The sequence below is a fragment of the Ursus arctos genome, unplaced genomic scaffold (genome assembly GCF_023065955.2).
Source record: "Ursus arctos isolate Adak ecotype North America unplaced genomic scaffold, UrsArc2.0 scaffold_5, whole genome shotgun sequence".
NCBI classification, from domain to species: Eukaryota; Metazoa; Chordata; class Mammalia; order Carnivora; family Ursidae; genus Ursus; species Ursus arctos.
Window position 1 is genome coordinate 86,559,582 of NW_026623067.1, and position 21,710 is coordinate 86,581,291.

The 21,710-nt window shown below is 41.1% G+C and overlaps 1 protein-coding gene and 1 long non-coding RNA gene across 5 annotated transcripts in view; one reads left to right on the plus strand and one right to left on the minus strand.

The window, feature by feature from the left end:
* FBXL17 (F-box and leucine rich repeat protein 17) overlaps positions 1-4,379 on the minus strand; it is a 484,901-nt gene extending 480,522 nt beyond the window's left edge. The window contains exon 1 of one of the 3 annotated variants that reach the window (XM_026498490.4): positions 2,981-4,379. In XM_026498490.4, coding sequence (XP_026354275.2) covers positions 2,981-3,967 — 987 coding nt within the window. In that variant the 5' untranslated portion in view covers positions 3,968-4,379. The remainder of the gene's footprint in view (positions 1-2,980) is intronic. The other 2 variants (XM_026498489.4, XM_048221019.2) reach the window with 2 other exon arrangements.
* Positions 4,380-4,462: 83 nt separating this feature from the next.
* On the plus strand, positions 4,463-20,541 carry LOC130542813 (uncharacterized). Of its 2 annotated transcripts, XR_008957659.1 has the most exons (3): positions 4,463-12,511; positions 14,513-14,690; positions 18,381-20,541. It is a non-coding gene; the product is annotated as an uncharacterized LOC130542813 (long non-coding RNA). The 2 variants fall into 2 exon arrangements; XR_008957658.1 differs by lacking the exon at positions 18,381-20,541 and having other exon boundaries at positions 14,513-16,355.
* The last annotated feature ends 1,169 nt before the right edge of the window (positions 20,542-21,710 follow it).

Sequence of the window (21,710 nt, forward strand, 5' to 3'; positions counted from 1 at the left end):
ACTTCCATAAAAAGAATTCAGGTGGGTTTTTTGGGTTTTTCTTTGTTTTTTTTTTGTTGTTTTTTTTTTTGTTTTGTTTTGGGTTTTTTTGCTTTTGCTTTTTGCCTGGAAAAAAAAATTACCTGGAAAAAGTTGGTAATTTTCCTTAAAAACAACCTTTAAATCACATTTCTTTACATTTCTCCTCCAAACTCTCCCTCCTCCACATCCTCCTCCCCCCCCCCCTTTTTTACAACTACAGTAACTTCTGGTACAAAAGATACAGCAATATGACTGTATAAAGGCTAGTGACCCATTATTAGGGATGAAGTGCATGCTTTCTAAGAATTTTTCCAATAGAGGTGATGGATTTGTACCTCTCTATGCAACAATTCTTCTTGTACTATAAACACATCATCATACGGCGCCTGGGTGACTCAGTCGGTTAAGCGTCTGCCTTCAGCTCAGGTCACGATCTCAGGGTCCTGGGATCGAGCCCCGAGTCGGGCTCCCTGCTTCTCCCTCTTCCTCTGCCCCTCCCGCTGCTTGTGCTCTCTCTCTCTCTCCCTCAAATAAATAAAATCTTTAAAAAAACATGTAAATTAATTAATTTAATTAAATTAAATAATAAAAACACTGTCAAGGCTCCCAAAGTCTTCTCTTCTACAAACCAAACACCTCCAGTTCTCAGCAAAAATTGAGCCAGAACCTTTTCACCATCACACGGTTTTTACTGTGGCTCAAACAACAACTCAGGTCAGGATATAAGCATTTCTTAGAGGCTTCTCTTAGTGGCATGGCATATTCACCCAGAGTATCAGCCCAGACTTCCTAAACACCTAGCCACTCATTTGTTCATAAATACTTACACAGAGCTGCTAAATACCAGCCACTGCACTTAGGAGACAGGACAGAACAATGAACAAAATCTATGTTGACAGAGCCTCTACCACCAAAAGCCCTATTCCTAAAAGTTGGAATGGATTGGTAAACACTGAAAAACCTCAATTTCAATTCATTCCAATAGTCCAACTCACTTTGTGCTGAATGCCACTATGAGACACGCACAGAATCTTCATTCAAGTTTCTAATACAAGGAAATCTACCTAACATGTCTAAATACTCCAACACAGGGTGCCTGAGTGGCTCAGTCATTAAGCATCTACCTTCAGCTCAGGTCATGATCCCAGCGTCCTGGGATCCAGCCCCGCATTGGACTCCCTGCTCCGAGGGAAGCCTGCTTCTCCCTCTCCCACTCTCCCTGCTTGTATTACCTCTCTTGTCTCTGTCAAACAAATAAATAAAATCCTAAAAAAAATGAAAACCTCCTTTTTAAAATAAATACTCCAACACAATAGGGCAAATCCAACGAGTAAAATCTTCAAATATCCTTCAGACCAAATTTTCAACAGTCCACAGCAAAATTTGAAAAAACGTTTTTACCAGATAATCTATTCTAGCAAAATTTATTCTATAGAAATTTTCTTTATTATGAGATCATGCACTTTTTTTTTCATTAAAATGTTCTCTGCCTCCTGAAATGATGATTTGGGTGGAAAGCAGAAAGTACCTGGGTTTTGTTTTAGTTTTTAAACAGTCTTACTTGCAAAATAACAAAACAGCAATCAAACTTCTATATCAAATATTTGTTGATATTTGGCATTTGCTGATTTAAAGGACTCACGAAAGTTCCCTCTGCCCTAAAATGCACACTCTGACCACAGAGGCAATTACTCCTCCAGAAAGCACACCTCCGTAAGAGTTAAATCATTACATTTTGACTTAAGGAAAAGTTATGTTTTCCCATTCTCTGGCTATATTATTTACAAGAAATTAATATCACAGTAAAACAGATCTAAACATACATGATTATAAATGTGCAAAAACTCTAATAAAAAAAGTGTATTTGTGACAGTAACATTTGTAACTGATGACAGTTACAGCAGTAACAATAAAAGTAGCCAAATTCTTCTCTAGGTTATTTTTGACTGGTATTAAATATCTCCCACACTGAAAAAGAAGGTTTGTATTTATTAAGTTCCAGGGCGGGGGGGGGGGGCATGAGGATAAAACAACTTGCTAGTAATAATAACACCAACTTTGACAATTAAATTTCTCACTAGTATTAACAAAACTGCAAATTTTACTTAGCTGAAAGTGAGACAAAGCTCCCACAGGACACCCACATCTTCTCCACTCACCCATATTCCCCAACAAAAAATACATTAGTCTCTACCTTCTGAGAAATCAAATGTAGGATTAAAATATAAGAAGGAAACAAAACATAACATAAACCAGAGGGTTTTCAAGTCCTGCAGGCCTAAATTCCCCAGATCTGCCCTGTGTGTGTGTGACCTTGGACAAGTCATTCAACCTCCTCAAGACTCACTAGATTCTAAACTCCACAGAGGAAAGACCACTTCTGCCTGACTTACTACTGTGGGCACACAGCACTGAAATACTAGTGTCTTCTTGTATAAAGTGGGGTTGTTAATACCTGTCTCACAGCGTTTAACTGGGTGATTAAATGAGGTGTTACATATATAAAGCTCAGGCACAGTGCCTGATCATAGTAAATGTTCGATTAAAGGTCACAGTTACTGACATCAACTAGCAGCTATCAAACCGGCAACTACTGTTTGAAAACTCTCAAATACTAATATACAAAATCTTTAGCAGTAAATGTAAATTGTTCAACTGATAAAAATATTTCGCTGAAAATCTACGAATAGTTTCTAAACCAGTGGGAATCCGGTAACAGATAAATCCTGAATTGTAGTAACAAACCCAAGCTATTAAAAGACATTGACCAGACTCCCAAGTTTTTCTACTTCAAAAAACAGGCCATAAGCATCTTCCCCATTGGCTTCTCCCCTTCGGACTTCTCTGGCTATCAGGGAACCCCCTCCTCCGCGCTTAGGGGGAGGAGAGAGAAAACCTCCGAGGCGGGGGCCGGGGTTGGGGGAAAGCACACATCCCTGTGCCACTCACCCAGACCCACCTTGAGCAGGATGGATGGCGGCAGCTGGTTGATGTCTGGGGTTTCAGGGGGTGGATCCCTGTGACAGTCGCAGGGGTTTTCGGGGGGCTCCTGACAGTCCGCGTCGCCGTATTCATGCTGCTGCTGGGCGGGCGAGGGGGCGGTGCCCCCCGCTCGGACCGCGTCCCCGCCGGCCTCTGTGGGGGCACCTTCGGAAGTGGGAGAGGAGGGCGGGGGGCAGAGCGGCTGCGGTGGTTGCTCGGAGCCCTGGCAGCAGCCGGCGTCGGGGGGCCGCGGCGGCGAGGCGCCTCCCCCCGCAGGCCCTCCGCCGCCGCCGCCGCCGCCGCCGCCGCATCCCCCACCGCCGCAGCGGGGCTGCTTACAGGGGGTGCAGGCGGGGACCCCGGCCCCCTTCCGCTTACACACCATTTCTGGGGGCGTAAGGGGCTCGGCCGGCGGCGGCGGCCCCCGGAAGAGTTGCACGGCAGCGGGCGGCCCCAGGAAGCGCACGGGCCCCACGCTGGCCAAGAAGAGGCTCCGGCCCTGCTGCTCCCAGGCGGCGGCCGCGGCCAGCCCCAGCTCTTTGCAGCAGGAGGCGGGCGACGAGGCCGAGGCGGCGGCAGCTGCGGCGGCGGCGGCCGAGGATAGCAGGAAGCGGCGGGCGGCGGCAGCGCAGTCCTCGGCAGCCAGGGCCGCGTAGCGCCGCGCCAGGTGCTGCGAGGAGGCGGCCGCGGCGTAGGCCCCGTCCCGCGGCGGCGGCGAGAGCGGCGGCTCCTCCTCTGGGCCGGCGGGGGCGGGCGCGCCGGGGCTGTGCACGATGAAGCAGAGCATGCAGGGCCCGCGGAAGAAGCAGTCCCGGCTCCGGGGCGCCGCCGGCTGGGGGGGCGCCTTGGCCGGGGTCCGGCGGGGCAGCCTGAGGAGAGGGCGGCGGCGGCGGCACCAGCTGCAACAGCGAGGCCTCTTCTGGCTCGGGCGGTTACGCGGCTCCTTCGAGAGAAGGTGGCCCATATAGAAGGCCCCGAGGAGGGGGACCGGGACGGGGAAGTAGGGAGGCCCGGAGAGGCGAGCTCCGGCAGCGGGGCAGGCCGCTCGCTGGCTCGGCCTCGGGCCCGCGGCGGGGTCGCCCGCCCTGCGCACACACACGCACACACGGGCACACACGCGACGGTGGGGGGTGGGCGTCAGCTGCGGGCCGCCCGGGCGCCCGATGGGGGCTACATGCTTTGCCCCGGGAAGCCGGGAGAACGATGGGCGCGAGCTTTGGGGACGCGACGGAGGCAGCGAGCCTGCCGGCTAGGTGACCAGTCCAAGTCTGGCCCGCCGGCTCAGTCAGTCAGTGCGGCGGCGGGGGGAACGCGGGGTCCGGCTCGGACCATTTTAACTGCGGCTCCGCCGGCGGCGCGCGCGCCCGCGACACAGCTCGGAGCCGCAGGAGCGCGCGGCCCGTTCGGGGAGGGGGCGGAGCCGGCGGCGGCGGCGCGCTGGGGGCGGGGGCGCGGGCGCCCGGCTGCTCACCGGGGACGGCCGCTAGGCAAGGACTGCTGGGAAGAAGCGGGCCGGCGAGCGCACGGGGTTCGCGGGGAGCGACGCGCGCTCTTCCCTCCCTCCCTCGCCCAAGGTTTCGCCGAGGCCGCTGGGCCCACGCCTCTTTTCTGGGACGGGAGGAGACGCTTCCGAGCCAGCTGTGTGACATCCGTTTGCACAGCCGCGCTGACGTCTGTAGGTGTAAGTTCAAGAACTGCCATTGGCCGGGAGCCGCTGCGCTCTTCCCCTCACCCCCACCCCCAGACTGGGAGACCGAGGCCACTGAGGAGCCGTAAACAGGGTTCCGCCGGAAGGCCAACTTGGGTCCCCTGCTGCCTCTCCGGTGCAGTACAGATGTGTGGCCCTTGGGTGGTGTGGTCCTGTGTTCTCACGTGAGGGACTAATTAGTGGTGCCGCACCGCTGTGAATTCCACTTGTTTTTATACTTGTTGCTTGTGGCCGACTGCTGACTTCTTAACTCTATTTCAAAGTGAAAGCATATATCAAGTTACCTATGCACGCCAAAAAGATAAACAATTTCTCAACCGATTGAGTCATCCAGCATTGCAGGCTGCAAGCTGTAGATAACTATCATCCGCACTCTGGGAGTCCCATCTATCCTGATTGTGCAGTGCCTACTATATGATAAACGGTCCTGGGCGGACCTTGGTGACCCAGATGAGAAAGAGGAAATAGGCTTTGCAGACAACCACTTGGAAGGTTTGACTATCATGAGAGCAAAGAAATAGGGCAATGATTAGAGCGGTACCTACTATTGAGAAACAAATTGAAAGAGGCTGAAATTATGGGAATGTGTCAGTATAAAGGAGGAGGAAAGGAGATGAAAAAAGATAATACAACTGAGATGGTGGAATGGCAGAGTAGCTTAGGAGGGATGCCGTCTTCATTGAGTAGGCGGGATAAGGGAAAGATAGATAAAGAAGGGCCCAGATACGAGAGTGAAAAAGTTCCTTTCACCGGGTCCCTATTTTACTTTAGGTAAAGCCTGGTTACCTGCTGCAGAGTGGAAGGAAACTGGCAATATTTTAAAAAGAGGCTAAGAATAACTTGGGAGAGCTGAGGAAGCAGTATTTCAAGATTCAGAGCCCTTCAGCTTAGAGACCATTGTTTGAGTCTGTGTGATTTTCCCACCCCTGTGGCCAGCCTCACCCTGCCTTTGCCCAAACATACCATCAAACGTTTGCTAATATTGGCCTCTTTGTCAAGAATGACTTTTATTTTAGGTCTGCCAGCGTTCAGGGGTCTCTGTTTCTGAGTTTGATCACAGTGAGGTGGAATTCCAAGAAACCTAGAGGCAAAGATTTGTCAAAGGGTTTTACATACTTATTACTATCAAATGCACTGCCCGAACTACATTTCTACAGATATTTTACACATAGCTTTCATCCCTGTGGGACAGTATAGGAATCTTCTAGGGCTCCAGAGCTCGAATACTGAGGGGACGAGGCTAGTAGTGACAGGGGCTGCCTGAGGCCTTGTAACAGGTCCTTCGCCATCTCTACCAAGCTGCACTTTGAGCAAATGTAGAGGGTGTTGTAAATCTTCTTATTACTTCATGTCAGATTGTGGACCCATTAGTTTCATATTAGTTAAACATACACTAATACCTAGGAATTCCACCTACAGATATTTACCAGAGAAATAGAAAAGAATATTTCCATGAAAAGACTTGTGCGAAAATATTCATAGCAGCTTTATTCATGATCACCTCAAAACGTATAAACAGCCCAGATGTCCATCAGTAGAGAATGGATAAATAAGCTGGTATACTCATTCAGTGGAATACTACTCAGCAATTAAAAAGAAAGAAAATTTTAAAACATGAATGTCAAAAACTTAAGCTGAATTGGACTCTGGAGTTGGAGCCCTAGAATCTCCTGATTTCAACAAGCTCCCCAATGTGATTACAACACAGCTTGGCACATGCAGACCTATCAGAATTACACATATAATCTAACTCTAACTTCTTGCTTTCAGAACATGAGGCAAGTGTCAGATTTTTCAAGTGGTTTCTTGAAATTTACAGCACTAGTTCTTCCAATCCCAGAGCTGTCCAACCATCAACAGGTGGCTGTTGTTCTCTTGACCACAGCATGTAGCAGAGGAGCTTGTGTATTTTAGTAACGACTAAGTAAGCTACAACTGTGGTCACCAGAGCTATGATGAGTTTTAGAACTAATTACCCTAAATAATAACACTGATAAATATTCTAAATATTCAGGAAACAGAGTTATGAGTAAGAGTTATAAATAGCAGTTTAGAAACAATTATAGCACTTAACGGTTTTGTTAGTTAGAACAAGAAAAGCATGGGTGCCTGGGCAGCTCAGTTGGTTAAGCGGCTACCTTCAGCTCAGGTCATGATCTCAGGGTCCTGGGATCAAACCCCACATGGGGCTCCCTGCTCAGCAGGGGAGTCTGCATCTCCCTCTCCTCCCCACTTCTGCTCTCACTCTCTTTCTCTCTCCCCCAAATAAATAAATAAAATCTTTAAAAAAAAAAGAAAAAAGAAAAGCAGCTCCTGAACAAACAGGAGCTGGCCTGGAACTATTAGCTAGGCCTTGGTGTTACTGACATTCTCAGCTAGGTCTGAGTGTTCTGTTGAACATCAACAATCTCACAAAACATCAACATCGGTCATGGCTACTCTGTAACCATAATAGACCAGTCAAAAATAAGACCCCCTCTATAATCATGTCTGAACAAAGCAAATACAAGAACATTCGCCAAACTACAAAAACGACCAAGCAGTCTGGCTAATATAAATGACTTTTGTTTCTTAACCGATTACAACGTAGCCTTGCTCTGTTCTTCCTACCTTCTAGAAAACAATTATTAAAATATTCAGTCATAGAATTACCTGCTTCCTGATAGCATCCAATCCAGAGCAAAGCCTTGAACTTTCCTAGAACCACCTAACACAAGCCCAATCCTTCAATAAATCTTTTCACAACACCTTTTTTACTGAGACTCTCGCAGTTCTTGGTGTGCTATCTCTGACCTTGTGACAAGTCAATAAACCTAACTTGGTTTGACTATGGGTATGTTCCTACTAGCCTTTGGCTGAAGGTCATTAACATGTGTTATAGTCAAAGCTCATCACCCTACCTAAAATTACTCCTTCCTGATGCATATGCGCTGAACTTACATAGTGTTATATGCCATTTTTATCCCATTAAAACTGAATTAGTCCCTCCTTTAGTCTTTCCTCTTATCCTGTTTTTATTTTCTTTATACCTCTTATCACATGTTTATTTTGACTTTTGTAAACTCCAGGAGGACGTGACTTTGTTCAGTTTTTAGGAACATAATCTGATAACTGTATAAAAAATGAACTAGAGAAGGAAGAGGCTCTTAGCAGGAGGATTGGTTGAGATTGTTCAAAGGGTCAATAGAGAGAACTTAAAAGCATGATAAGGCAATCATTGAGGGAGAATGAAGTAGGGATAGGATTCAGAATTATTTCATATGTGGAGTTTTCAGGATTTTATGATTTATGAATGAGATAGAGAAGAGGGGATGATGGATAGGGAGGAAATGAAAAACACCAAATAATGACTTGTTTTTTCAAATGATTTTTCAGTGTGTAGCTAATTGTGGTGAAATAGTGGGTTCTATAATATAAAATATTTTCATATTTGAATAAAATTCAAACCTGGGGTTGACTTGTGTTATGACATCAATTCACACTAAAATCCAGTATATAAATTTAAAATGTTGAAAGACAGTTTAAAGAAAAGACTTTTCTTTCTTCTGTGCTGGCATAGAATATACTCACTTTGAAGTTCACATCTGTCTATAAGACACTTAGGTATAAAAGGTTTTAATGCTTGCAGTTGGGTAATGATGGCTGTTATAAACAGCTAAAACATCCTATAGCACCAGTGATAAAAGGAGAACACAAATAACACATCATTGATCCCACTGATTGTGGTAGGGGCGATAGATGGCCTAGAAGAACACTCTAGGTGCAGAAGACATTGTCTCATGTGTGGAAAAAGCATGCAGCACCCCAAGTGTTCAATAAATTTAATCCCTTATTGGATTGTATTTTTGAAATACTCAAAACCAAAGATAATACACAAATCAGCTTTTGAAATATTCAAAGCCAAAGATAATAGAGAAAACAAGCTTTTAGAGAGCTCCCTTCAGAAGGACAGTCTGTACTCTTGCATGGTTTGTTTCAGACACAGTATAAAAGTTCAGCTGGGACACCTGTCTGGCTTAATTGCTAGAGCATAAGATTCTTGATCTCAGGGTCATGAATCGAAGTCCCACAATGGACATAGAGCTTATTAAAAAAAAAAAAAAATTCAGCTGCTGCCTGCGCTGTTCTTCCCTCAGTTCATCGCATGGCTGATTGATGTTCCTCTTCTGGATCTCCGCCCAGATATCACCTGTCACAAGAGCTCTTCCCTAGTTGCTCTGTCACAGTGTGCCATTCACGTCCCTCACAGCAGTCCCGCAGTCCGCAGTTGCAGTGTTTCAGTATTGCTTGACTGTTGCCTACATCAGAATTAAGCCTTACTTCCAAATTAACCTTACTCCTGAATCACTAGCACCTATACTCGCTAATCAGTTGCATTTTAAAGAGAGATTATCTTGGGTAGGCTTGATGTTATCAGGTGAGCTCTTTAAAACAAAGTCTACAAGTCAGGGTCAAGGAATAGAGAGATTCAAAGCAGCAGCAGATGCTTTACTGTTGGCCTTGAAGAACTAAACTCCCATGTTGTGGAGAGAACTATGTGGCTGGTGATCCCTAGGAACTAAGTAGCCCTGGTGGATGGGCAGCAAGAAGGCCAGTCCTCAGTCCTATAGAATTCTAAATTATGCTAGCAAATACATAAGCTCTGAGGAAGATCCCAAGCTGCAGAAGGGAGCACAGGCCCACAGACATCTTGATTTCAGCCTTGTAAGAACCTGAACAGAGAACCCAGTTGACCTCTTGCCAGAACTTCTGATATGTGTAATTATGAAATAGTAAATAAGCGTTGTTTTAAATACTACATTTGTGATAATTTGTTGTTGTGTGGATAGGAAATGTACTCAGCCAGCAAACACTGCCCTTACTGTAGTTTATCAGGAGAAAGCAAAATTATCAATTATCCATACCACTCCAAAGATTAATTCAAGGTCAAGAAAGGAGACAATCAAGACTTAGTGGAGAGAATTCATTGTTCTCCCACTTTTATGTAAATTAATGGGATAATTGAGGCAAAGCTAGGGGTTTAGGTTTCTTTTTTTTTCTTAAGATTCACATATTTATCTTTTGTTCTACTTAAATGAAATTGATATAACACAAAAATGTTCTTCCATTTATAATCCCTCAGTTCTGTGTCCAGCTATATCCTCTATTGTAATTGATGTTTTTCTCCTTTTCAACCGCTAGAATAGGGACTTGAGGTAAAATAATTGAGTTACATGTGTCTCCCTAACAAATTCTGTTTTTCCTCCTAAGTTTAAAAACATTTGGGTTTCTAATTATATAATTTTAAAATACATACTTGCTCACAATAAACAAAGACCAGGTAATTGAAATTCCTTTTAAGGGTGTCTCAGTTCATTAAGAGGCCAATTCTTGATTTCAGCGCAGTTCATGATCTCGGTTGTGAGATCGAGTCCCACGTCTGGCTCTGCGCTGAGTGTGGAGTGTGCTTAGGATTCTCTCCCCCTCCCGGTGGTCCCTCACCCTCCTAAAAAAATTACTTCTGGTTACTCACAAATGGCAAGCCACAATCTACATGTTGACAATTTATGGCATCAGTACAATAATCAACTGAATGTCAGTGCTCTAGCTTTCTTTGCTTCACACCCAGGTCTGATTACTTGTCACAGGTTGCCCCTTTCTAGTCAGTTACCTATATAAAATGGGTTTTATCTCCCATTCGTAATCAGGATCCACAAATTGAAGAGATTAAAAAAAAAACTTCCAAGGGGTGCCTGGGTGGTTCAGTCGGTTAAGCGCCTGCCTGTGGCTCAGGCCATGGTCTCGGGGTCCTGGGATCGAGCCCTGCCTTGTCCGGCTCCCTGCTCAGCAGGGGGGGAGTCTGCTTCTCCCTCTGTCTTTCCCCCCACTCATTCTCTCCTTCTCTCTCTCAGGTGAATAAATAAAATCTTAAAAAAATATAAAAAATAAAAAAACCTTTCAAGTTACATGTGTAATGCCTCCTGGCACAGGTAGGAGACAGAGGAAGGGTGGCAGGAGTGGTGATGCAGGAGTAAAACCCACCTTTTCTCTGATCCTCTGATACTGCCAGCTTTATTAATCCCTGGATCAGGGGACTTTTTACCTTATGTTGCCTCCTTAGCCAAGTGATGAGACATTGTTCTTTGTTACTCCTCAGAGAGTAGATAATACTCCTTGGGTATGGAAAGGGGTGAAAGTACTTTTTTCAGTTATTTTTCCTCTCCAAAAATAGAAAGTTAAAGTCATACCCAAGTGTGAAAAAAATGGAAGAAATGATTTGGGAATCAGTTCTCTTTAACCTTATAAATTACATAAATTCCCTCAACTTTCTGGAAGGACAGTGTATCAATATATCACTTTTATTATCTTCAGAAGCTTTGGATTTCAATTCTGTTCTTCTTGCCTTTTAATTACACATTACATTTATTTTATCATTTTAAATTTAGTTTGCTGTGTGTTTTTGTCTGGTTATGCTTACAGTATATAATGATGCAAATGCATCAGCCCAGTTTGGGGTCCATTATTTTCTACTAACTACATGTTAAGATCCAAGTACAGGGATTAAAAATTATATTGTCTTTAAGCTAATTGTTAAAGCAAACATAAACATCTTTAAATTTGGTTGGTCAGTAACACTTATTGAATCACCTCTCCTACCACCATCTGAAAATTGGGAATGAGTAAAATATGGATGTCAGGGTCTTTTGTCCCCTCCATGGGAACTGATCCCCAAAGCTTGAGAAACATTGTTACAGGAAGCATACTGTGTTTTTTTTTGTGACTTATTTTCCTTTCCCTGCTGCCTTATATATTAATTTCAATCTTATTTTGGAAGAGTGTGATATAAGCATATGTAAGTGTATATGTGTCTGTGTATGTTTCTGTGTGTCGGAGAGTTAGGGCTTCTTTCCAGTTCCTATTGTTTGGCCAATGTTTTTCCCTTATAAATCAATATATTTCCTCTGTGGTCTTCCATGTTTGTAAAAAGTAACATCCCAAAACAGTAATGAATTATGTCGAGGTTGAGTAATTTGAATCTTTTTTTTTAAAGATATTATTTATTTACTTGAGAGAGTGAGAGCATGAGTGGGGTTGGGGTAGAAGGAGAAGCAGACTCCGCACTGAGCAGGGAGCCCGATGTGGGGCTTGATCCCAGGTCCCTGGGATCATGACCTGAGCTGAAGGCAGACACCCAACTGACTAAACCACCCAGGTGCCCCAAGAAATTTTAATCTTTATTGGACTACAAATCAAAGGTGTTCACTGCTGGCTTACCGACAGATAACAAATGCAGATAGTGGTAGATGCCATTTTCAAGTGCTGTGGATCTAGAGGAACTCTATTTCTAAAATTAATATGTCATTTTCCATGCCAATTTTGAAAGGATAAATAGTTCCCCCAACCACCAACACTCCACATATTCTTATAAATTAAAGAAAATAAGAAGAAAATTTACTTTAGAAGTCTTAGGGGCAACAAAGTGTATTAGGATCTTCACCAAAAAGATATGTGAAGCACATGGCCAGTGGAAGGTGACCAGAATCTATAAAGAATTACAAAAAAAATTGTTATTTCAGAAGAAACTCTAATTCTAAGGGAAATTAACCCTAAGACCTAGTTTAAATAGTGTTGCCTATTTCATGCTGTTTCATCCACTTTCATTAACAACCAGCCTACTTTCACTCCTGAAATGTCCCATTTCTATGACTTTCCATTCCAGATGACACCTCAACAATATTGAGATTTGCTTCATACATAGTCTCTTCTTAGAGATGTGGTTTTGAAGAACAGTCTATGAAGAAAATTAACAATCCTTTTCAGGTACATTATAGGCAATATTTGCTAAGATCATGTTGGATAATGATTACTCTGAATAGAAATGTTGAAGAATGGGTTAATGGAGGAATAATAGTTTCTAAAATAAAATATGGGGATGCCTGGCTGGCTCAGTCAGGGAAGCACACAACTCTTGATCTCAGGATCATGAGTTTAAGCCCTCTGTTGGGTGTAGAGATTACTAAAATAAATAAATAGAAGCTTTAAAAAAATTTTTTTAAATAAAACAAAATATGAACCTGCAACACATTTTCTGGGAAGCCATCAGTTTTTAGACTATGTGAGGTATATGGGAACGTATATGTATGAAAGACAGAGAGAGAGAGAAAGTTTCTCCTTGTGTATTATGCTACCATCAATAATAATTTTCAAGAAATACCAACAATTCCTACCTTTAACTCAGTCTCTTCCTTTAGTAGAGAAACTCTAATACACACAAGCAAGTAAAAATTTTCAAGATTGGAAAAATTCTGGCACCGTTCTGACAAGACTGAGACAGGCTTTGCGGATGGGTTTATAATCTCAGCCAAAAGAGAGAAAGCCTGAAAGGAGGAAACATAAAAGACAATAGAGGAATGACTTTAATATTTTGGTGGGGTAAGGTCCTTCTAATGGCACGCAGTCCAGAAACTATCCCTTCCTGTCCCCAAAACATCCTTAAAGTAATTTAAATTAAACTCATAATGAGATATCTTCACACACCTACTAGAATGGCTTAAATTTAAAAGATTGATATAGCAAGTGTTGGCAAGGATGGGGGACAACTAAAACTTTCATATACTGATGATGGAATTGCAAAATGGTAGCCAGTTTGGAAAATATGCTGCCAGTTTCTTGTAAAATTAAACACACAGTTACCATATGATCCAGCAACCTCAGTTCTGGATGTTAATCAAAGAGAAATAAAAATGTATATTTAGGGGCACCTGGGTGACTCAGTCAGTTAATCGGCTGCCTTCAGCCGAGGTCATGATCCCAGGGTCCTGGGATCAAGCCCTGCATCAGGCTCCTTACTCAGCAGGATCCAGCTTCTCCCTTTCCCACTGCTTGCTATTCCCCCTGCTTGTGTTCTCTCTCTCTCTCCCTCTCTCTGTCAAATAAATAAATAATATCTTTTAAAAAGGGCTATTCTATTAAAAAATTAAATTAAAAAATAAAATAAAAATGCATGTTTATACAAAAACCTGTATGTAGATATTTATAGCAGCTTTATTTTTTATATGAATATGAAATGCACACAACTCATTTTTCCGCTGGTGAATGGATATACTGCGTTATATCCTCATCAATGGATAAATCTCAACTACATTACACTAAGTGAAAAAAGTCAGACGCAAAATGCTACATACTGTATGATTACACTTATGTGACCTTCCCCAAAAGGCAAAACTGTAGGGACAGAAAATAGAGCCATGGTTGCTAGAATGGAACTTTTGTGGGAGATAGAAGTATTCTATAACTTGATCGTGGTAGTGGTTATAAGACTAAATGCATTTGTCAAAAATCATAGAACTATACACTGAAAAAGATGAAATTTACACTGCATAAATTATATCTCCATAAACCTGACTTTAAAAGAAGGAATATAGGACATAAATTTATAAGACATCTAACCCAGACTCTTCAAAAATTCAATGTTATGAAAAGTAAAAAGTAAGATATCTGAACTAGATTTAAATAGACTGAAGAAACAAAAATACCAAATGAAATGTATGACCCTAGAATGGATTCTGATTTAAAATAATGTAACAAAACAACTAAGAAAATTGTCTTTGTACAATGGGGATTTGAAAATGGACTGGGTATTAGATGATATTATATAATTATTGTTAATTTTCTTAAGCATCAAAAGAATATGATTATATAGAAGAATGTCTTTTGTTAGGAGACTCATACTGAAATATTTAAGGTGAAATATCATGATATATACAATTTACTTTCAAATGGTACTACAAAAAAGCTGTTTTTTTGTTTTTTTTTTTAAAGAGACGAGAAACGGGAAGGGGCAGAGGGAGAGAATCTTAAGCGGGCTCCGTGCTCAGTGCAGAGCCTGTGGCTCTATCTTACAACGCTAAGATCATGACCTGGGCCAAAATCAAGAGTCAGATGCTTAACGGACTGAGCCACCCAGGTGCCCCCAAATGCTGATCATTTTTAAAACCAGGTGAGGAGTCTGTTGACATAAGTTGCACTTACCAGAAAAATGTCTTTTAAGTGTAGTGATTACAACCTGACCTAAGATATTACCATTATTTTATACCAAATGCCCATGGTGGTTATGATTAAAAGGAAAATTCTAGGAAAATATGTATTGCATAATTCTAGGTTTTAAAAATGTATATGTGATTAGTATGTATAGATCAATCTTTCTAAGTTCCTAAATAATTTGGTGTTGATATACATGATAATGAAGTAGTAGTACCTACTGGTAAATGAGATGAAGGAGCAGAAATTGGAAGGACTCAAATAGAAATTTTATTTAGTACTCTATACTTAATAATTTAAATACTTAGTACACTTTAAAATGCTGAAAGGCTTTTGGATGATTTCTACTTTTCATGTGGTAGAAGATTCAAGGTGGAAAGAGGTAGAAAAGGAGGTCATCTAAAACCTTATTTTTAATCCTTAATTTCATATCTGTACAATGAGATTAAATTCTTTCCAAAAGATTTCTGACTCTTTCTAAAACCAAATCCTCCCTAAGCGAACGAATATCTACACTGAGGTATTTGTAATAGAACACTTCCACATTTCAAAGCAATCTTTTAGAAAAATTTCAAGAAATATTTTTAGCAATAACAGCATCATTGGAAAAAGATATGCAATCCATGAATAATATAGGCAGTTTCCAATACAACAGAGTAGTTGAAAATTCATTAGTAAATTATTACTAATCTTATAGTGATACGAAATTATGAATGTAGGACCTTTTCCTCTTCTGTTTGAGAAAGCTGTAGAAATGTTACTGATGTTTTTATATAATCAACAAAAGCTGCTGGGAATGCATAACACATTTCCCCCACACAACGTTGTTAAAGATGTTGCTAAGACATGAAAGCCAGATTGGAAAATTTTATTTAACCCAAATATGATGAAGCTATAGTATTAACAGTATGCTTCAGTAAATATCTGTAGTATGAGAAAGTGAGTGAATGGATAAGTCAATAGAAAGGACCAGGAGGTTCACTAGATTGTGAACTCTGGGAGGAAGGAACTGGTCTTCCTTGCTCATGTTTGTATCCCCAACATTCTGCCACATAGTTGGTCATCAATAAGTGTTGAATGAATAGAATAATCCAAAAGCTGTCCTCACTTTACCTGGGTATGGAACTGGACTTTAACGGTAAGTTATGTTTGTCTTAACCCGTTGCTAAAGGATACTTACATTTTTAAAGATTTTATTTATTTATTTGTCAGAGAGAGAGAGAGCACACAAGCAACGGGAGCAGTGGGCAGAGGGAGAAACAAGCTCCCCACTGAGGAAGGAGCCTGACTTCATCCCAGGACCCTGGGATCATGACCTGAGCCAAAGGCAGACACTTAACTAAGTCACCCAGGCATCCCTACTGTATTTTTTTAGAGATAGAATCATGAGGGTCGCTTGGGTGGCTCGATGGTTAAGTGTCTGCTTTCGGCTCAAGTCATGATCTCCAGGTCCTGGGGTGAAGCCCCATGTCAGGCTCCCAGTTCACTGGGAGTCTGTCTCCCCCCTCCCCCTGCCTCTCCCCGTGCTTGTGCTCTGTCTCTCTCTCTCAAGTGAATAAATAAAATCTTCAAGAAATAAAATAAAATAAAAAATAAAGATAAAATCATGAACATTGTACAAAAATAGAACAAACATGTGTTAAAGAATGTTTCAGCTCAATTAATGAGGGAACTAGAAAAGTGTAAAAGGCCAGTTCAAGGAGATTGGGAAGACAAGACACAAATAGAGGCAATGAGGAGTGCTAAAATGAATTTGTTAATAAATGGAAAAAATGGTCAAAATTCACAGGGATATAATCAATTACATCTTCACCAGCAAAAATCATTTGTGTTGGGGTTCCTTGCTGCCTCAGTCAGTAGAACCTGCGACTCTTATCTTGGGGGTGTGGGTTTGAGCCCCATGTTGGCTATAGAGATTACCTACAAAATAAAATCTTAAAAAAAAATCATTTGTGGGGCTCCTGGGTGGCTCAGTTGTTAAGCGTCTGCCTTTGGCTCAGGGCGTGATCCCGGCATTATGGGATCGAGCCCCACATCAGGCTCCTCCGTTAGGAGCCTGCTTCTTCCTCTCCCACTCCCCCTGCTTGTGTTCCCACTCTCGCTGGTTGTCTCACTCTCTCAAATAAATAAATAAAATCTTTGAAATATAAATAAATAAATAAAATCATTTGCATTACCAGTAGTTTACTACAACTAACAGGGTGATAAAGACTCAGATGTAATTGAAAGATACAAATAATGAGGAAGAGTGGGTTAGGCAACACCGGGACTTTCATAGGACACTCAGTGGTGTTTTTTCCTTTGTCATTTCAAAGTCTTTTCACAGTTTTTCTGGACAGTCTCTTCTGGTAAGAATAATAGTTCCAAAGATTATTCTGAATCACACAAAAAGACTGGTTTTATTAGGTTGGCTTCATTGTTTACATAGTTGAAGCAAGGGCAGGAGGAGTTAGCTGTTACAAAAGAGAGGACAGCCCCAAAATGGAGAGCTAAACCAACGTCACCAATCTGAGACTTACACCTAACCTAATTGCAGTTTCAACCTCTCCCAGGAATGATATCTTAAACCAGCATATCTGGAATTTCCTGGTCAGCATCAATGAGGTAATCCACCAGAAAACTCCCTCTGTGTCCCCCAAGGAAAGATGAGGTAATCCGCTATTTCCTTGTCCCTGCCTCTTTCTGCCTATAAAAGTCTCCTGTTCTGTTCAGCTTTTCAGAGCTTCAGAGCTTCTTTTTATTTGTTAGATGGGAAGCTGCCTGATTCGTGAATTGTTGAATAAAGCCAATTTGATCACAGTTGAGATTTTTTTTTTTTTTTTAACACAGCAAGGTACAACCTGTGGGCTGATTCCAGCCCAAACCCTAGTTTTTTGTACCTCCTGGAGCTAAAAGTACTTTTTACATTTTTAAATGGTTGAAAAAACATCAAAAGATATATAATTTTTTGTGACACATGAAAATTCTGTGAAAATCAAGTTTTGGTCTCTATAATTAAAGGTTTATAAGAGTACAGCTATGTTTATTCATTTACATATTGTTTGTGGCTGCTTTCCGATGATAATGGCAGAGCTGAGAAGTTATCACAGGCTCACAAAACAAGGCCAGAACTAGGGTGAGGCAATTGAGGTACTTGCCTTGGGCACAAAGTTTGAGGGGGGACCAAGAACTAAATAATGAATAGGGGTACCTGGCTGGCTTAGTAGGAAGAACGTGCAACTCTTGATCTTGGGGTTGTGAGTTTGAGCCACACGTTGGGTATAGAGATTACTAAAAAAATAAACAAATTTTTTAAAAAACCCTGAGTAAGGAATTATGAATGAATTTTACTTTGATGCAATATTTTTTAAAAAATTTTATTTATTTATTTGACAGAGAGAAAGACAGCCAGCAAGAGAGGGAACACAAGCAGGGGGAGTGGGAGAGGAAGAAGCAGGCTCCCAGCAAAGGAGCCCGATGTGGGGCTCGCTCCCAGGACTCCAGGATCATGCCCTGAGCCAAAGGCAGACGCTTAACAGCTGAGCCACCCAGGCACCCCTACTTTGATGAGATATTTTTAAAAACTAAGAGGAATGCAAAAAAACCCCACTGAAAAGTCAAAATTTTAAACAGACAGAATGACTATTACTGATTTTTCCATTTGCCTCAGGTGCCAATACTGCTTGGTAAAGCAATGCTCCATCTCACTCACCTCGCCCTGATCCTGGCTCTATTGAAAGCTTAAATTATTTACTACTGGCTTTTGGAGAAAAGTTTATGAACAACAGTATTAACCAATCGTATAAGCTGCCTTGAGGTAAGCTTAAGCTTCAAGGCCACAAATAAACTTCTGATTGGGAGATTTAATAAGTAGTCTTGGACTGGAATCTTAAAAGCCTTTATTATTGGCTATCCTAAGGCTGAGAAATTAAGTCCCAAAACCTCTCTCCCAAAACCAGACTTCTGCAGTACCTATAAATTCAAGATTGGCTCATTTTTGAGGTCCCCAAAATGGGCCAAGTTTTCTGGCTTGCCAGTAAGTGAACTTGTCTTATCATTTCTCAACCTTTGTTTTCCATTAAAATGACCTGTCATCACTGATTCAAAAAGCACCACTCTCAAATCATACACTCCAGGCAATTTTTCTAATTATATCCTGGTTTAAAGGTAGATAGATTCTTACTGAACATATGCAACTATATGGTTATGAAAAGCAATGAGATTTAGCAAAGTTTCTGAATTCGGGTGTGTCAGTGAGAATCAAATATGTGAAAATGTTTTATTTCAGTTTATAAAAGCAGAACACTAAATTGTTGAGGGTTACAGGGGCTCCTAGCTGGCTCAGTCGGTAGAGCATGCGACCCTTGATCTGGGGATTGTGAGTTCAAGGCCGATCTTGGGCATGGAGTCTATTTAAAAAAAAAAAAAGAAGAAAAAGAAAAAAAATACAATAAATAAATAAATAGTTCTGGGTTACAGATTGCTTAAGAAGAAAGAAAAAGGACTTCCTCATATACCTAAAAAACAAACAAACAAAACATAATAATAACACAACAAACCGTATTCCAAACAAATAACCACAACAAAATTTCCCTCGTGACTCCACTCATTCCTCTGTAATTAACTTTTGCTTTGCTGGATCTTGGTTAGCAGTGTGCTCTCACGAAGACACCAGCCTCTGAACGAAAAAGAGTTGGAAAATTCTGACTGGGTTCATTTGTAAAGTCTGAAAGTTATCTAAGTGCTACTATCAATTCAGAAGCCTAAACAACAGTCTATTTTTCGAATTGCCAATAAATAATTGTAGTCCTTTCCCACTAGTCTCTCACACTGTGCTTGTTTGTTGAAGACAAACTCTGGCTGTAATTTTTAACAGTCCTTATTCAGAGTAAACGAAACAAAACAAACCTATCTGTAGATTACAAAAACTCAATGGCTACCATTCATTTATTATTGCCCCAATAATACCAGAATGGAAGAAAGTAAAATTCTCTATTGGGGTGCACCGCATAACCATTTTACGAGCTGTATTCCGATTTCCCCTGGAAGTAAAAACACTATAGAAAGCAAAAATTTAGGGATGTCCCATAAAGCATGCAAGTTCTGAAAATGTATCACAATAATGCTTCTCTCCACAAATCTGTGCTAGGGAAGATGGTCCTCTCTTCTGATCTGACAGCTCTTGCCGTCCACTTCTCACAATGGAAACATCTCAAACAAACCTAATTACTTCTAGCATCTCTCTTTCTATAGGGTGAGAAAGCAAATCTTTGTGACTTTTTTCCTGCGGTCCTTTGAAAATCTCAAAGATGCTTACAGGTATAAAAGATTTCCTGAAATATTTACTTATTTATTTACTTATTTGTGAACTTAGGGTTCTGGTTTGAGGAAGACAATTTTGAAAAAGAGTTGTCAGAGCATATGTGGACAATTAAAATAGGATCATGGGTTACTGAGAAACAATACTTAGTTACTTATTTAATCAAAGTGACAGTAAAATATTTTTAAAGTAATCCTAGAAGGTTAATAGGATTGCAAAGAACCTTAACACTTGCAAAAGTAGGAAGACTTTGTTCTTTTTTTTTCTTGAATAATCAAGAACATAATAAAGTCAACATAAAGCACAAATAAAATATTCTGATAAGCCACAGAATTTTTGCTATGTAGGCAGATAACACAAAGGTAAAGAGTGAGCTTTCATCCTATAAGTGCTAGCTATTAATCAGTGAACCAAGGAAGTAAGCTATTAAAACTGAGTAATCTTCGCTAAAATTTAACATATGTTATAGCTTCTTACAGACTGAAGTATTATAAAACCAAAGAAAATAAAATTCCCTTTATAAGTCTTCTCCATTATATTATTTTATATTCTGGGATAAACTGACCCTTTTCTTAAGGATTGTCTTAGTTCATTCGGGCTGCTATAACAATGTACCATGGCCAGGGCAGCCGAAACAACCAACATTTATTTCTCACAATTCTGCTGGCTAAGAAGTCCAAGATGAAGTCACTGCAGATTTAGTGTCTGGTGAGAGCCCTCTTCTTGGTTCATACACAGCTAACTCTTGTGTCATCCCATGACTGGAAGGGGGTAAGGGAACTCTCTGGGATCTATTTTATAAAAGCACTAATCCTATGCATGAAAGCTCCATCTTCATGACCTAATCACCTCCAAAAAGCCCTCACTTCCTAGTACCATCACATTGGGGATTCGATTTCAATATATGAATTTTGGAGGGACACAAACATTCAATCTATGGCGAGGACAGAGTGTGGTCTCAGGACCTGTAGGGTCCCCAAAACTCTTTTAGAAGATGCACAAGGTGAAGACTATTTTCATAATAATATTAAGATGTTATTTGCCCTTTTCATTCTCATTTTCTTGCAAGTATACAGTACAGAGTATGATAGCACAACAGATTAAAAGCAGTAGCAGATATGAGACTCTAGCTATTTCCTAGTAAGCCAGACATTTAAGAGATTCCCCATAGTGTAAAACAATGCCATTCTTCTCAATTTTTTTGGATTTAGAAAATATAGTTATTTTTCATAAAAATGTTATTTATTTTAGCATGCAATAGGTTCGTATAATATTGCTGTTTTCCAAAGATTCAAAAAATAAATTTTTTTTTCATTTTTCACATAAACAAAATCTCTTTGGAGTCCTCAATAATTTTTTAAGTGTAAACAAATATGGATATTTTTTTTAATTACATTTTTTTTTAGAGAGGGAGAAGGATGGGGGATGGGCAGAGGGAGAGGGAGAGAGAGAATCTTAGGTAGGTTCCACGCCCAGCACAGAGCCTGATGCAGGGCTCCGACCCTGAGATCATGACCTGAGCGGAAATCAAGCGTCAGACGCTCAACCAACTGAGCCACCCAGAGCCCCTAAAAATTACATTCTTAAGGGAAAAAAACCTTACTCTTTCTTTGAAAAACAAAAGCACATGCATAATTTTATTTCTCTGTCATTCTGGCTCCTATTATGGCCTCAATCACT